Here is an 18,552-nt window from a genome sequence, read left to right on the forward strand (position 1 = left end):
CTCACTGCTTCAGGAAATTTTTTTCCTGACCCTTTTGAAAAGAATACATTAGCTCTTTCACAGCATGAATTCAGACACCTCCAGCTGACTACATAAAAGATAGCTGAATGCAATCACTCCTTTTTTTCCCCAGCTGCAAGAAAAATATGTGCATATCAAAAAAGTCTCATCTTAAAGTTTACACTTTTCTCAACCGAAAGTTTTACCTAAAATTTGAGGAAAGAAGGAACCTACAAATGACCATCACCTTGACACTCCCCAGAGTCCAATAATATGCCACATTAGGTAGTACATTTCATTTGGAAATCTGATGTCTTCTAATCCCATTTGATTTTCTTCTACCTTAAAACTGATTAAATTAGAATTTTTACATCAATGTTTCCTGAGTATAAATGCCACATATAAGTTAGTGTTTCTCTGATACCTTTTTCATTCCTAAAGATTATTTTCCTACAGCAAATACTACAAACACAACTTTCTCTCAGTTTAAAAATTACTCATTGATTTCTGAGAGAGACTAAGTTATTTCTAGTTATTTTTACATCTAGAACCTACCCAGTTAGGTTGTCAACCTTAGAAGCATTATTTTCATTCTCTAAATTCTTGTTATTTTTTTAAGTGTTCTACCATATTAATGGCAATAAATACGATATTAATGGAGATAAAGTATCATTCACTCCTAGTATCAGACAAAACAGACACTTGGGCCTGATGTATTTCAAGAGTGTGATCTGAACATATTCTTCTGTCCACACCCAAAGTTCAAGCTAAAGGCTGGATGGACATTAAATTACACCAACAGGATCTACAGAGGTTTCCCATTTGTTTTTGGGGCAGAGGTGATGATAGATAGAAGCCTTCATTATGCTGTTCAGAAAGATTCTAGAATAACAGATTGTGTGACAGGCATATAAAATTTTCTGTTGCTTAAATCATAAAATGCGTTTTATAGATTTTGGGGAATTAAATGTGCTAAGATTCTTCAAAAGAACCAATTAAATTCCCATAGAATTAAAAAAATTCTAAACAATTCTAAACATAACAAAAACATGTGATGTGTGTTTGTCATCAAGCAATCTAATAAATAGTTAATACAAACTATGTAAGTGCTTCTTTTGAGCTTCTCCCTATTCAAAGTGGCATACAAAAAGACTGCATATTTTGTTAAACAGATTAAGTCTTATAATAAACTTCTTTCTAGTTTAGAATGAATGAATAACAAGGAATGCATTATTAATGCCACAATCCCAAGATTAAAACATATTGTAATGGCCATATGCTGTCAATCAACTTTAAAATGGAATTATGATAAAACAAAAACATGTTCAGCAGCATATTATGCTATTATACATCAATTTTTAAGATTTTTTTTTTTAATTTCATAAGGGAAAAGGTTGTCACTTTGTACTTCAGCGATTTCAGAATTCTATGAATACTAACTCATGGAGGACAAGAACAAAGAAGATGACAGAAAACTGTTACAAAATACCTTAGGTAACATTTCAGACCCAGACAAGTCAGCTGGCTCTTTCACATTTACCCCAGTGTTGTCATGTTTATATCCTGACTATGTATTTTGTTTAAATAATTTAGCAGCATCAAAATTTAGAGGGTATGACTTCTCTGTTTTCTGGAGGAAGCAAAGAAAATCTCAGAATGCTACTTCATCTTCTCAGATCTTGCACCAACATCTATCAGGCTTTAGGTTTTATGCCTTATGTTTTATAAAATGTTGTAATGCTTTTTAATTAATAGTTAATGTTAAGAGAGGTACAAATACTGCTGCCAGCTAAAGCTACTTTCACAATTCAAAATCTGAAACAAACTAGGCTAATTTGATCATGGCTGTCGGAACAGTAGATAAAAGCTGCTGTATTACACAGGGGGCTCTACATCACTGTCATCTGAATGCACTATTCAAGCAAGTAGCTTAGTCTTCCACTGAATGGGTTTATTCATCTTTCAGTGGGCAAAAAGTACTTGTCTGACTGACAAGATGTCAAAGGTAAAAAAAAAAAAAAAAAACAAAAAAAAAACCGAACAATAAGACAAGATCCTGGAACCAACTCTGGAATAGAAACAAAAAGCATCCCTCCCCATCATGACCCCAACATGCCAGGTCTGGTCTGCCATAATCTTGTAGGCTAGAACAGTTCCAAAGAAATACCGTAAAAAAATTGCTTCTACAAAAAAACTGAAACTGAGAATAGATGAATGATGGGAATGGTAAGCTCCAACACATTTATTTCCCTTTGCTATTATGCAGAAGGGATGTCAATAAATAGGAACACTTTTTTTTTATTATTGCCCAAAAATGAATAATTATATAGAAACTATCAAGCTTCAGGACATATTCCAAGGGACTGTAAAAATAACTACAACATAAGTTACTATCAGAAGAGAGCACGAAGCATTCAAAGCCATGGAAACCTAAACACTGAAACAGAAGTCACAAGTACAGTGAGACACATCTGGACTTTCATCCTTGCTTTTAACACCTATTTTCATGGCTGGTCACAAAAGCATCACATGTAAAAGACAAAAATTCCCAACTGTCACAACACAAGAAATATGAAAACATAAACCAAATTCTACCCTCAATATACTTCAATTCTTTCACAGGTTAGCACATATTTCTGTGTAAGAGAATTGCATGTGTATTTGCAGGGGAGACAACTTACCCACTGTCAGTGAATAAAAATTCCAGATGGGTCATATAAACTTCCCAAAGTGGAACATTGTATCGCTGAGCCAAAGAAATAGCAATCTTGTAGACATTTTCTTCAAGTGTTCTTACAGAGGAGAGATGTGAAAGAAAAGAAGAAAAAGTTACACTAAGACCCTACACACGACATGAAAATAAATATTTACATTAGAAAAGTAATGGCTTCTTTTTAATTATTTTTTTTTCATAAACTAAGAAACTGGAATCACTGTTAAATAAAAATACACAAACTGTGCCTTCTTGCATTTTTTTTTTTTACACTCGTTAGTACATTGGGGGGATTAAAAGAAAAGAAAAAAAACCAAAACTGGAAACTACAGAGATCCTCCAAAGACAGGTACGTACTCCACATAACACTTTGGATCTCTATAACAGTGTCTTGCCTGACCTTTGTGCTAAACCTAAAACCTCAGTTTTCAATTACAAAGCAACACTAGTTGTTATGTATCACAGTTACCATTTGATTTAGTTGCAACACCTACAGTGTTTTAGCACAACTGGTATGTAGATTCTCAAAGCTCTCCCTAAGAAGATCACAGAAACACTCAGTATTTGCAGACTAAAAGAAGGTGTGAAGATGTCCAGCTCTACTCTGTACATGTCTGATTTTCTGTCATTGTATAACCATTTAACAAAGCAATAGATGGAGAATCTGTTAAGTGATCAAATCCTGAAATGAACTTCATATACATTTTTATTATAAGTTAGTATAGCTCAAACAGACATGTGGGTTTTGGTTTTAGGCTGATATAGGAGCAATGCTGCTAAGGCTGATGCTGGGGTTTGGAGGTTTTGTTTTTATTTTTCTTCTTCCGGATAATTCCAAGAACAATACTATGTGGAATTAGATCCTAAAATACCTGACATAGGCAATTTTTTAAAAAAAATATTTAATGTGAATACTGCTGGTTTAGATTCTTTAATTAAAAAGCCATGCGTAACTAAGGTAAAAAGCCTTTACACAACACAAACTACTACAAAATACTGTTGCAACAGTCTGTAAATTAGTTTACAAGACTATATTAATACAAGACCCATGTTAATTCCATAAACTTGAACAACCTTACCATATTTTGTTTAACAACTTTCTTAGATTCTTTACATTGTTTTCAACAATCCAGGGGCGAGAGACTTTATTCTAATGTTTTAGTAAATTTTTCTACACAATCATCATGATCCATGTATAATAATAAAGGTAAAGTAGAAAAAAATTACAGATTAGAGACCATATCCTCCCAGGGTTTTTTTGTCATTTACCAGCACAGATGTATGCTATATCTTGATCTATGCTAAACAAGGCTTACAGGTGGAGTCAATGACTTTCTCACAACCCTAGGTAAACAGCAGACACATCCATACACCTTAATTCTGATTTTTAGATGCTCAATCCAACATATCATTATATTCCACTATGATGGTTACTACAGATATTGTAAAATTAAAATAGGATAAATGATGCCGAGTAGAAAAGCAAAATGTCAGGAGATAATATAATGCTGAAAAATCTTTACAACCAGCTATCAGAAGTCTTTGTATTACAACTATTGCTTTGATAGTTAAACCTCAACCCCAAAACAAAAAACAAAAACAAACCACCCAAAAAAGCAAAAAATCCACAACCCTCTTGTAATAACTTAGTTACAACAACCCCTAAAAAAATATTAGCACCATACACTGCATAACACGTATGCAAAGTAAAGGAGACAGAACACAAGCATCAAAATTGAAAGAAAGAAATATATTTGAGGACAAATAAAAGTCTTCATTGAAATACATTTCAGAAGAAAAATGAAAAAAAAAATAAAAGAAAAAGAAAGAAATCCCACACACTGTCCTGTCTCTTCTGTTCCGATGGCCATAGCACCATCCCTCTCACTTTCCAACACAGCAAGCCTTCCTGTACCCAACCTCTTAAAATTAGAATCAATACTTCAATGCAAACAGAACACTTTTTAACCCATCAAGCAATGATGTATGTATAAGAGGATGATGATGATCTATTTGTTAAAAAAAAATACTCAATAAGTCACCCAATATTTTAGACGCAAATGCTCTATTCTTTTTTTTATATTAGTAAGTACCATGACAACACTACATTGTAAACTCGAGAGTAGTAGCCACAGTTTGTGCAGGTTGCCATTCAGTACATAAAAGCAGATCTTTTTTTAACCAGGGATACACAACATCTGTTGTCAAATCATAACATGTAAACTTAAATTCCTTTGCATTTTCCAGAAATCATTTGATGTACATCAAACACGGGTCAACAAGTGGATTACTAGTTATAATGAAGGTGAAGATAGATGCAAGAACAGCACAGCAAGTATGCCACTAAGGAGAAGATAACAGGATATTTGGAAGAATGGTACGCTGCAGGTGATGAGGTTAACAGCAGTATTCTGCAGGCTAGTCCACAACAGTGACCTCAGTACTTCCACTAATTAAAAAAAATAATAATGAAAAAGTACAATATATACAGAATATCCTGACAGAAATAAAAGATGATCTCTAGGAATGATCTAATAATCCTCTGCTTAAAAATTAAATGCTACAACTTCTGAAATTAAAACAAGCAGTTCTAAAATGAACAGTAGAGCTACTGGAGAGAATCTAGTGAAGGGCCATGAAGACAACGAAGGTACTGGAACATCTCTTCTGTGAGGAAAGGGTGAGACAGCTGGGACTGTTCAGCCTAGAGAAGAGAAATCTCAAGGGGGTCTCGTCAATGTATGCAAATACCTTCTGGGACAGTGCAGGGGGGAGGGGCCAGGCTCTTCTTAGTGGTACCCAGAGGCAATGGGCACAAACTGAAGCACAGGAGCTTCCATGTGATCAGGGAACACTTTTCACCATGAGGGTGACTGAACACTGGAACAAATTGCCCAGGGAGACTACGGAGTCTCCATGCTTGGAGATATTAATAAACGACCCAGATGTGGTCCTTGGCAGCTCTAGATCTTAGGTGGCCCTGCTTGAGCGGGGGGGCTGAGCAAGATGATCTCTAGAGGTCCCTTCCAATCGTAACCATCCTGTGACCGATTCAGCGAAAGAGGAAGATTATATGAATGCTTAGTTGCACAACAACTCAGTCAATCATACAAACCAGGAGTAGCTCTTGGAGCTAGTGGGATCCATTCCCCCCTAACACCTTATTAGACACGATTAAAATCCTGTCTTTCTGTCTTAGGAGTGGCATGCAGTGGCAGCACAAAGCAGTAAAAGATTAAGGAAACAACACTGTACAAATGAAGAACAGTAAAAGGTATTCATTATTAAGATAACACTGACAAGACAAAACCAAGCACTTGTTACACAAGGAAAAGCTGAAAAAATGGCCATTACCTGTAAAAGACCTTTTAACTACACTCTCCCCACACCCCTTTCCATGTCCAGCCCTAACTGCCTGTCTCTGTGAGCCTGAGGCCTGCCAAAGAAATCCCCACTGAGGGCTCCGGGGCAGGCACCGTTTGGATGTACTTACTGTGTGGTGTTGTACCAAGGCTGGTATGAAAACTAAGTCAGAAGCAGTTCTTGTGGATGGCTCTTAGCCACCCTGTCTGTGTGGTAGCATGAATTTCTGAAGCATCAAAAAATATGCCTGTGCAGTAGCATTCAGCTGGGATTTTGCTGGCTACCTTCAAGCTCATAGAAATAAGCATTTGGCAGCTCAGAGCAATTTTTTTTTTTTTTTTTCCTATCTTGTTCTCTAACATTTCTTTTGTATCATACATGTGCATGGGCTTTCTCACAATTGCTGTCTTCAACTTTTTCTGTTGACATCAATCAGCTACAAAGCATTATAACCACCACTGGATTCCATCATAACAAGGGGAAAATAAGATCCACTTTTCCAGTTGCCTGTCCTCAAAAACGTTTAAGAAAAAAATGCAACTTAGAGAAGTGAAATGAAGATTTGAGCCAAGGGCTTTTAGTTTCCTCTACTATTTGCAGCAGGAAAATGAGATGGTGGAAAACACTACAGCTGTTTGTTAAGTCCTGCAGCAGCAAGAGAAAAGGCACTGTCTGCACTGACAGCAGAGCAGAACAAAAGCATAAACAATGGTTCAGAAGCTAATATTGCTGGTAAGAGCTGAAGTACATTTAAATTTGCTTTATACAGGACCTTCTAGTTTAGTCTTCTGGAAGTGGACTTCGTTCATATGTACCAGAACCATTCTGAGAACCCAAGAAACACAAGCTGTTATGAAATTGAGATAGCTTGGTAATTGCACAATTTTTCTAAAAATATAGAAGTATTTCAGATCAGTGACATAAGACAAGGAAGACATTTGTATTAAATCATTAAAATCAACTTCTGATTTCAGCATTTTAAGAGAAGTGATGAAGGGCTGAAGACCTCAGAGCAGGTGAATAAAAACAAACAAACAAAACTGCCCAAAAGCTGGCTGCAAGTAAAAGAATAATTTAGAAACCTTGTTACACCATAGCTGGCCTCAAGATACATGGGACTTCAGCTGACTACTCAAGAATTCCCATTCGATCTCATTCTAGTTTAATTCCTTTCCAGATATGTTCTGGCTCTATTTTGCCCAAATAAATTGTTAACTGCTTGAGATCTAACGTTGATTAAGTCTGTGAGGCACCCAGATATTTAAATATTTGATAAATAATGCATAATAAACTCTTAATGATAATACATCAAATATGGAAGATAAGATTGATGACTGTTTGTTAAGTAGTTTTAGCAAATTGTTCGCTCTAGTACAAAGCTGTTTTGTAAATAAGATACCATCTCTTCCAGGTGCTGTTTCTACAAACAGCACTTCATAAAAGATTAAAACATGAGCCACTCAATGATAGTTCAAAAATAAGAAAAAAAGTATGCTACACAATTATATTCAATTTGCACATTGTTTTCATTTAAAAATGCAGATTAAGAATCAACTGAGAAGATGAAAACAAGGAAGCTGCAAGCTGAACAAGTAATTAACTGGATCTTTGCAGCTGCCTTATACGGAACTACCACTCTCATCCACATCTCGTCAAGCCTTACTTCTACTCACTCTTTCATATTGTGTTTCGATCTCTACTTACTATAAGGAATTTCCTTTTCACGTTTAATTTATTTTTATGAAAGACAGTATGTAAAGGACTCTGGGATGAGAATGTTAGTAAGCATGCTGCATCCAAAAAAAAAAAATCTGCAATAATAGAAAGATTTTTGTATTGAAGTAATACATGTAGGTGTTACCTAATTATACTGATGTAGGTAATCATCAAGATGTAACATTTACCTAGTGACATAGTACTGATATGGTATGTGCTCAGTGAACAATATATATAAAACAGGTAACTCCAATGGAAACTTTAAAAGATGCTTCAAGCTATTTTTATGAATAAGTGCCAATATTATGCAGGTATAGCTTCTACAGATGCAAAGCAGAAGCTTAATGTTCAAAACCTGAGGTTATACTATTGTTTTTATTCAGCATTTCATATCAATGTTTTTTACTAACAGATTTCCACTGGAATTATAGCCATGAGAAGCTAGATAGGTAGAAGATTGTAAACATCTAAATATTCCCTTCAAAAGCTTTATGTACGGAGTAATTTATAATTAGATTAAATTTTATATTAAAAGCCTCTTGTTGCACAAAACTCTTTCTTTGACAGTACAGCAGCTATTAAACTGAACTGCCTTAAAAACATACAGAGTTCAAGGTTATTCATGACTTGTTCACAGCTTAAAGCACCTGCATACAGACATTAAAGGTATTTTTAAAATGAAAAGACAGTACTATCCTATATCTTGCTTTTTTTTCTATTCTGGATAACTAAAAGGTGAGATAAAAGCATTCTAAATATCACAACACATGCAGTGAAGGCTTCAGTACTTCCAAATGAATACAGGGGGAAAATATTGTAATATACAGTAGCTTTAAATAAATTCTTAAAAATAAAATACAGTTTCTTCACTTTTTTTTTTTTTTTAAACTATAGTTCAGTACAAAATGTGATGCTTAGACATACCCTAATGGATTTTTAGGACAGGTTTACAGGAGATAGATGAGATCAGACCTCCACCTATGCTCTGATTTCATTTATTCCTGATTAACTTTAATATTAGTAGTTAATAAACAAAGAGTTATAGCTTCCATTTAAAATTATCGATTCACTTCTTTGAGCAACATTTCATTTAAGTGGAGTAGTTGAATAGAAAACGCTCCACTTGTAGCAGCGTTACAGTGTAAATATCTAAAGCAACTGGTAACTTATCCCTTCTAAAGGTCAGCAATACTTTCAATTTATTTTCCTGATTTAAAGCTTAAAGTATTTCCATTTTTAAAAAAGGAAAATAAACATAATAGATATTACTTACTCTGCCAATCCCAGTATTGTTTCTCTCTTGTACTGTCCATCTGCTGTAAATCTCTGCACATCTACTCCTTTGCCAAGTTCTTGCAGAATCTGAGCCTGAGTGAAATCCAGCAGTCGTTCATTGTAGTAATGCAGCTGATTTATTAAAGTTATGATTTCTTCATGCCAGTCTGTATAGCCACACTGAGTAACATGCTTTGTGACCATCTGAATCAACTCTTTTGGATCAGCCTGTGAAAATAATTGACAACAAACTAAAAAAAGCCCTGTAAATTTCTGCAAAAAATGTATCATTTTATAATTGATCCCTGTGTTCAGAATTGAAATATTGTTTCCATTTCTGAGAATTTTTAAGTACAAGAGAACTCCCAATTTTTCTGTAAGGGCTATTCACTGTAGCATCACAATTTATCCTTTTGGAATGTTTTAGCTTGTTCCATATGCTACAAAAATTTAAACCCACCTAACCAAATTAATAGTAACAAGTTCTTCACTATGACTGAATTAATTTGTTTTTAAACCCCTCATTTTTATTAACTTTGAACTAGGCAAAGTTCACTGGTAAAAAACTGATTGGTAAAATGCTTCAAGAAATCAAAGAAAACTCATCAACTCTATCTTCAATCCAAACATTACAATTAAGTTTACTCTAAAATAGAGCCTCTACTTCAAAAATAAGAATAGAAGCAATATTGCAAACTTGGTTTTCTTGTTACTGAATTTCTGATATACTTCTATCATACATATTTGAAAAAAGGAATAGTTTAGTATTTTAAGTGTCAAGCACCGATACTTGCAAAGAATGAGAAGCGCTGCAGGATCTGCATTACACGAGGCATTGTCTACACTCTGAAACCTTCAAATAATTAAATATTGACCATCCATGAATTAGGACAACCTTTGTTTTCAAAATACCTTCATCACAAATAAAACTTACTTTGCTGGATTAGAAGTTATACATCAAGTGCATATTTAATCAACCACTATGTTCTGCAACCAGAAACACATGTAGCAAAGCAACAGTTCAGAACACGAAACAAATACAGTCTGCATGTTTGAAATGAAAAAAGAACACATGTATTGTAGAGAGTTCTCAATTATCTTAAGATCTGGACTGTGACTATGTCTAGGTGCTTCCACTTGAACGCAGTTGTGTGCGATATGCCATCACTCAGCACATTGATTTCTCTCTTCCATGAAAAACGAGGCCACCAGCAGCACAATGACATAAGGAAGCACCGTGATTTCTACATAACATCCACTGAAGGAGGAGTGCCACCAAAAATGTCACCGAAAAATACCTGGGGATGCCAACTGTAGTTGAACTACTTTCTAAAAGACCTGATTTAACCGATCTCAAAAATGCTGAGTGTACTGGACAAACATACTTTTGTTTTTATTACAGAATAATTCTGCTAAATTAGAAGCTAATCTTATGAATGTTAACTAGAGTACACAGCAGGATAAAACATGCACCAAATGTTTGAACCCTAAGGCATGCTTGAATTTTTCTATGACTTGCTGGTCATTCTAAATTGATTTTTCTTCTTTTTTTCTTTTCAGGCCTTAGCTGACAGGCTGCTCACCAAGTCATATTAAATGCTACAGGGCATCCTTTTTCCTCTCCACATGATATTTTTCTGAAGCCCTCTAAACATCACAAACTCATCGATTTTATAAACATCATCAGCAGTTCTTTCAAGGTTGCTTAGAAGATTGGTAACAGTATAATAAAACCTCAAAAAAGAGATAGGCAAGCATAGCAGTGCCTCTACAATACAATTATATCAGCCGGAAACCAATCCACTGCTTATTATGTATCTTGGTATCTCATTTTAGGTGATACATTAGAAAACCGCATGGAGGCAGGGAAACTCAGAGCAAGATGAGGAAAACTGTTTAACATAATTGCCTAAATCCTCTGTACAGTCCACTGAGAAAGGCAGGTTCCTCTGACAACCTGTAAGGGTAAATTTGCCCTTTTGCTAAATTTTCCCCTCTCTCCATTAAGAAGAGTAGAATTCAGCATTAGCACTCTTCTTCCAGTGCACAGCCCACCCGATTGTTCATAAAGTACATAATTTTGAAAGTATTTTCAAACAAATAGACCAAAACTCTTCATTGACAAATGGTTTCTGAAGATGAAATGATAACATTTTCAATAAGATTCCTAAACAGCACGTAATTTTTCACCATTAGGCAGCATTAAACTTGAGTATTTACAACAACAACTTAAAAGTAATAATAATTACTAAGACAGATTAAAACCATTTTGGTTTTGGTCCACTGTTGTCTTCAATATACTGGGCAATCTTCACCTTTAAATGTGAAATACCTTTTTTAAAAAAATCCCACTGTACTTCCAATCATGTTGTCAGCCCTCTCAAATGACATCTCTCACTGTTGTCAATCTTTATTCCCCATTTGTTACATTCCCTGTGTGCAATGTTGCATGCTGCCTGCTTAACCATTTTCCTGTTAATACTTTTGCCAAATAATACCTACAAAGATGCAGTTGTAAGTGTGCAGTTCCTCCAGAACTTCTCTCTATCAAATTGGTCAGTATTGTTTCATGGTTTCTGTTATTCTAATCTCTTCTACCTCTTGTTTCACTACCAGGTTATAATAAAAATAAAAAACCTGGATCAAGGACCACTGTGTGATACAGTAGTACCACGACAAATAATAATGACAACTGTTACAGGGAGGAAAAGAGAAGGAAGTGGAAGATAATCTGATGTATATGCTGCTTGAAGGATGAATGTGATCCTTGGCTGTACCTATGAGGAACAACAAACAAAAACATTACACTGATGACCGTCATGAAGAGAGCCAATTCCCACTACTAGGTTCTTCTATGGGTGTTGAAGTTCTGAAATATGTTATAAAAGGAACGGCTCTGAAAAGCATCACAAAAAATATCTGAAAGATTTAAGAAACACAGCAATATACAATATCTTCAGAAATAATGTTTTAGGGTCTATTGAGCTTATTAACAGAGAACAATAGAATCATAACCTGTATGAACACCCATGTATGTATATACATACATATGTAAGGTAAAAAAGCAAAAACTCTTCAATGTTGGAGATTAAAAATATGAGATATAATAGCTATATATGTTATCAGATATACATTCAGAATTAAGAAAACACGATTTCTTGGTGTTGTTTTTTTTTATTTTTATTGCAAGCAGTTGCCAGGGATTGCATTGAACTCTTCACTACCAAAAATCTTTCAGTCAAATGCTATCCTCTTTTATCCCTTACTTATGCTCCAAACTATCAGAGCATGTGAAATCTATAATTAGTTTAGAAAAATTCCACAGCCTGCTTCATGCAAGAGCCTATACTTATATCTGACGTGAGACATTCTAGGTTTTTTTTTGATTTATAGAAAACAATTTTTCTCAAGTTGCAGTTGTTTGCAAAACTCATTTACTGGAATGACACACAGTTTTCCTTCCCTCAGATTTGTAATCCTTCTATAGATTTAAAATGTTTTCTTAAAATAACAGTGCTGTTTGTGCAGATATAACTTGCGCAGAATCAAGCATTCAACACAAGCTCAAGGGAAAAAATATTAAAAACTAAAGAGTTTGGTATCAAGCTGTGTAGAACTTGTATTTCATAACTTTCAGTATTCATTCTTTAACATCTTCACATTTTTAATAATTTTTTTAAAAGATAAACACAAATATTTCTACACCCATTAGATACCTAGTTCAATTAGACATGATGCTTGTTCTAACACACACTAATAAAGTTGGTTATAGCTCTATTGCCAGTATTCAAAAAAGTCATAATAGTTTTTAACGGAAAAGACCATAATAAATAGTTAGTAATAGTAGCTGGCCATAAAGAAAATCAGCAAAATCAGTAAAGGTTGATTCTTAGTGCAGCATTCACAGGGTTTACAAATTCTTTGACTTTCTTAAAATTGTAACAGGTACTTAGAAAAAAATAAATTTCTACAGCAGTCTCTGTAAACACAAATGGACTTTGACAAGACCAATAAAACCTCATGTTCAACTTGTATTCTTTCTAATGTTATCTACCAAATAAACCCACCAAAAATACCCCAGACTGCTACTACACCATTATCTCTGTTGGCTTTTCAGAATCCTTCAGACAGCTAGAAATCATGCCTAGGTGTTCAACCCCCCGGCTTTGCCAGACACATCTCCTCTAGTGCTTTTGGGCAGACATCTAAACATGGCTTCCCCTCCTTGATCATTCAGGAAGGGTACTGTACATATGAACACAGCAACAAACATCGCACAAGTGTCCAGAGGAGCCACAAGAGCTGACCTGAATGTATTACGCCCTTGTGAGCCTCCCTGGCATTGCCAGGGAAATCCCTCATGAACTACCTGCCAAAGCATTTTACTCATCTACTCGACTAGCACTTTGTTTTGTGCTGTAACATAACAACAGTGTTGTGTTGTCTTCGGGAATTGGGGAGGGGGGGGGGGGGGTGGAGAGAGTAAAGAAATAAACATCCATTGCTTCAACATAAAGTTAATTTAATTTCATGCTATTAGATGTCATTTACCTAGCACAAGTTAGTGTCAATATTGTACCACCAGGTATTACCAGTAAGCCTCTGCTGGGGATCAGGGTCTACCTGACTAGATGTGTTAAAGCTGTATTTCTCTTTGACCATCCTCTGGGAGTCACACCTGTAAAGCACTTCAGAATCTGTATGTCACTGCGATATTACAAAAGCAACACTGGTTTTAGAGAGAAAATGTTTTCATCTTGGAATTTCTTCACCCCGATCTCTAAAATAATTTCAATTTTATTATCTCCCACCCCACACCCCGCCTAATACGCTATTTCTTTTTTCTTTCAAATCTCTTTAAAAGACTTAATTCAGCCATACACATGGAGGGCGGGGGGGGGAAGGAATCTGAGTCAGTTTTTTCTCCTGTTCCTCTCCTGCTCAGAAAGTGGCAACCATTTTACAGCTATGGTAAGACAGATAAATAATAAAAAGCTCTACTCTAAACATGTCATTGAGATAATATTAGAACATTGAAAGGCTATTTATTTAGCTTGTTTACTTCTTTTAAGACCAAGAATCTTCCCAACTGCTCTAAAAAGGAATATAAGAATATTATTATTTTGGTTTGTTTTTAATGGACATTTTCAGACTGTAATACAGAATTGACTAGGAACACTGATGTGAAAAACTGCTTAGATCGAGGTTAATCCACTTACAATCACCCAAGTACCTAACTGATGTGGTGGACCTTTCTGGATTGAAGCTGCAACAGTAATCTTTTGGTAATGGTTAAAAGCTGCAGCCACAGTGAGCCATTGGAATATGAATGGGAAGGCAGAAGACATGTTGTGTCCAGACCCTGTAACACCAGATTTGTTCTAAACCATTTTAAGTGATCCTAAGAAAGAGATCATGCTACAGAGGGAGATATGTACACCAAGCAAAACCCTAATGATTAGCAAAACTAGGAGATGACAGCACATGGACAAAGCAAGAGATACCAGGGAGCAGCACGTAAAATCCTGTTGCAAACAGCTGCACTTTGATCACTACCCTGCCACATCCAGCGCTTCCAAGGGAACCAAATTACACCTCTGGAAAGCACTAACATTCCAGGGAGAAAAGGACAGCTCTCCCTAATCCTTGTAGCAACTGCCACAGTGGTGCCTGTATCAAGAGATTCAATGTGCTATAAATCTGATGGAGAGAGAGGCAAGAAAACAAGGAATGAAGAAAAACACAGAGGGGACACTTTTCCAAACACACCAAAGCAGGAAAAAAGATTTAGAGGAGAGAGATTTGCTAAATCTTAACAGTTCACTCAAGAAATGAAATCTGAACATGCCTGTTCACTCAAGAAGTAAACCCCATTCCTCCATAGGATTAATTAAATCAGTGACACTTGTCCTCAACCGAGTCTTCTTGTCACACTGTGTCAAGAGTACATTAACATAGACACAGCACCATATGAATCTGGGGTGGCCTACCTTTCAGGTCACAGCTGCCTCATGTCTGATCTGCTCAAAGCAAAAGATAAACTGTATGGTTGAGATGGATTACCAGAACATCTCAGAAATAAAACCTGTACTGTCACATCACTCAAGTGCAAGGATACTTCAATGTTTTTGTTCTTCCACTGCTGCAGCTACACATATTGTTGGGTAACAACACCGATTTCTTCAGGATCAGCCTTCACAACCGTTTTTTAAATGGGTACAGGAAGCAGAAAATCCCATCACCTACCAGTGAAACCACATCAAGTCAGCACAGGAGGATACCTACTAGAATACCTTTTATAAGCTGCAAGATGCATCACAATGAAGGTGTACAAACTAACCAAAAAAAAATGAAGTAGAGATGAGCTGTGTAATAAATCCTCAATTATCAAACCTAAAGGAAGGTCTTACATATTCAGACAATATTAAAACAATTCTCTATTTCAGATTCATAAACTTAAATGATCCATCAGAAGTTTTTGTAACATACTCTAATGTCAAAGGTATATTTAAGTATGATTATTTTAAAGTCTGTTCGTACTCTCTAAAATTGTTTGTCACCGCAGTACTGTACATGGCTGATGCAAACAAGCAAATTCATACTGTACTCAAAAAGGTAGATCTGGATTTTGTAGATCCAGGAATGCAGCCGTGGACTCTAGCTCCCTAACTTCCCTTCTCATCTTCACCACAGATTTCATCCAGATTTCTCTTTATTCCAAGAGCTGAAACTGGTTGTTTTAAAACTTCATTCTAGATGAGTGGCTGCACAAAACAAACGCTCCTGGACCACAGTTTAAATTCCAGTACAATTACCTCTCACTTGAAGTGACCAAGTTTAAAACACTCTCAAACATATATATTACACAAACACAATTTAAAATGTTATACAAAATGCAGATTACACAGGTGACTGAGGGCTTCACAGTCCTAGCCCTCTTAGCAGTTTAAAGTTAGTACTAACTTTAAGGGATTAGTTGAATTTCTGGGGAAATTAGTGGAAAGCCAGTATGTACATTTGTAGTGAAATTAAAATAAACTAATTCACCTCAAAAAAACCCAGCCAAAACCAAAAGAATTGGTTAATTATGAGGGGAACACAAAAATACAGATAAACAGTTTGTAATAAGCATTCACAATTTCAGTGAAATTGAAACTAATTAATTTCCAAGGTCCTGCTTTTTTCCACTATCAGGCAATAGGGACCTGCCATAACAATTCAAACTGCAAACATATGATCATAAATGACATTACATGCAAATGTGCTTTGTTGCTTTATGAACAGAAGTACATTGAGAATGCAAAATCTATAAAAGGCTGAAAAATTATAATATTGCAAAACTAGAGTCTACAAAGAACAAACCATCTCTTTGGCTATTTTGTTTGTTTCTTTTTTTTAATAAAAGGAATGCTGTATGTTTTGAATAAGCAATGCTGCAATGTAATGGTTGAAAAGTGAAACACTTGGAATAGGAAGACAGCATACACCACTGCCATTTCAAGATCATTACATTGGAAATTAATTGAATCTTATAAGGGCAAAGGGTTGCCCAAGATGCTGGCATGATTAAAGATATGACCCAAGTAGAAACCCAGAAGTATTTTCTGCCAACAAAGGCTCCAGATGAGATTGAATAAGAAACAACTGAGAATTAAGCTGTTAGTTTTGAATTACGAATCAGATGTTGCCAGCACACAATCTTAAAATAATATTTCCTGCTGGTTTTATTTCTGCTTCAAAAATTACACTGAAGATGGTATTAGAATTGGGCTAAGCAGTGTACAGCATCTATTACACAAACCCATGGTTTTTTAACTATTTGCCCCACAAACTGTAGCACAATCATTGCCTAGAATTATCAGAATACTCAAAACCAAGGATAAAATGTAGTTAAATTTAGTTTCATCTATGTATCTTGCTTTAATGACAAACAGGCACCCATCATACAATTAAATCATATAGTCAGCCAGGATATCTGCAGTATTATAGACTACTGAATGTTAATATCTGCATGTTAATCTAAAAATTGCCTTGTATTCTTACTAAAGATATTTTAAGGTAGAACTAACAAATGAAACTTGGTTACAGAAATAACACATGATCTTTTAATAGCCAGCATCATAAGAAAAAATAACAGAATTACTTTAAGCCCAAATAAAACCACCAGGTTAAATCAATATAATTTCCAATACAGAAACCAGTATTCCTGCAGGGGAGGGTGGGAAGCAAGAGGCTGCTGTTAAGTAATAAAACAAAAATAATTTGAAGTGTTGTCCAAGCAGTTGTTTCTACAGTTATGTTAAATGACTTGTGCCTAAAGAGTTGAAGAAATTGCTCTAGTGCTCTGTTTCAAATGCTTTTTTGCTTTGTTTTTAATCAGCTAGTCCAGCAAGAGTGAGAAATAGTTTGTCCAAAGATAAAATGTTTTCACTGTTTCTTTTCTACCTTGTGTTCTCTTACAGACTCTCTGTTATTGAGTAAGATATTGTCAACTCAGGTTTAGGTAGAAAAATCTCTTCTCATTATTTCACCTGACAGCTGTTTTAGTGGAACTAACAGATGATACATAAAAGTTTAAATGTCAGCTGAAAGACCACCTCTAAAAATACAAAATTACTACATGGTTTTGAGTGAATTGGCTACTAAATCCATGGTACATAATTAATTTCCCATTTGCATTCAGCATTAGTCTCAATAAATAATGTCCCCATTTAGGTAATTATCTTAACCTTCTACCTCCTTCTTCTCTAAAAAACTAATAATTGTGCTTTCTTTTTGAATAAATTATGTTATTGTATACTCTTTCAGAATATGCCTTTTAATTTGATCTATATAACAGCAGCTGTAGTCATATACAGACTCTGGGACAAGTACACGTTCCTACTATAAAACTTCAGTACGATATGATACAGTTTTAGCTGAAGTACGATACTGTATCCTTTTAGTTTGTACCGTTAGTTGGCTGGATATATGCAAATATTTCTATACTTTACTGTTTTAAAGCCTGAAAACTAAATATTCCATGAGCTGTAAGACATAATTTTCCCTTCCCTAACAGTTATTAAAATACCAGAAGTCAAATACTTTTTCATCGTAATCCACAAGCACTGCTAGCACTTGTGATCAGAAGCATGATTTTCTCAGTGACCAGCTTCTCTAATGGTGGTGTACATTTGCATGGATAGCTTTTTAGGCTAAATTTATAAAGGCCAATCTAGCATTTATCCTCAATTTTGCAAGATAAAAACAAACAAAACAAAACCCACACATACAAACCACCAAAAAAATTGCCACCACCAAACAGCCAAACCACTGAAACTCGAAGAGACAGAGGAGCCAGCTCTCTCACTTGATGGGAATTTGGCTTTGTCTGAAAAGTTACCTACATTGCCAAATTTCGTTTAATTTTTTTTCTGTTTTATGATTAATAGAAAATTTCAGTTGGGCTGCTTATAATTAATGATGCTCACTGACTGGAGAAAACA

At 35.2% G+C, this 18,552-nt stretch overlaps 1 protein-coding gene across 1 annotated transcript in view; it reads right to left on the minus strand.

Moving 5' to 3' along the window:
* The window catches only part of NBAS (NBAS subunit of NRZ tethering complex), a 183,642-nt gene that overhangs the window by 64,624 nt on the left and 100,466 nt on the right, over positions 1–18,552 (minus strand). The window contains exons 41-42 of the mRNA XM_040597509.1: positions 9,066–9,295; positions 2,682–2,792 (exon numbers count right to left, since the gene is read on the minus strand). Of these exons, the coding sequence (XP_040453443.1) occupies positions 2,682–2,792; positions 9,066–9,295 (341 nt within the window). The remainder of the gene's footprint in view (positions 1–2,681; positions 2,793–9,065; positions 9,296–18,552) is intronic.

This window comes from Falco naumanni, chromosome 6 (genome assembly GCF_017639655.2).
Source record: "Falco naumanni isolate bFalNau1 chromosome 6, bFalNau1.pat, whole genome shotgun sequence".
Classification (NCBI taxonomy): Eukaryota; Metazoa; Chordata; class Aves; order Falconiformes; family Falconidae; genus Falco; species Falco naumanni.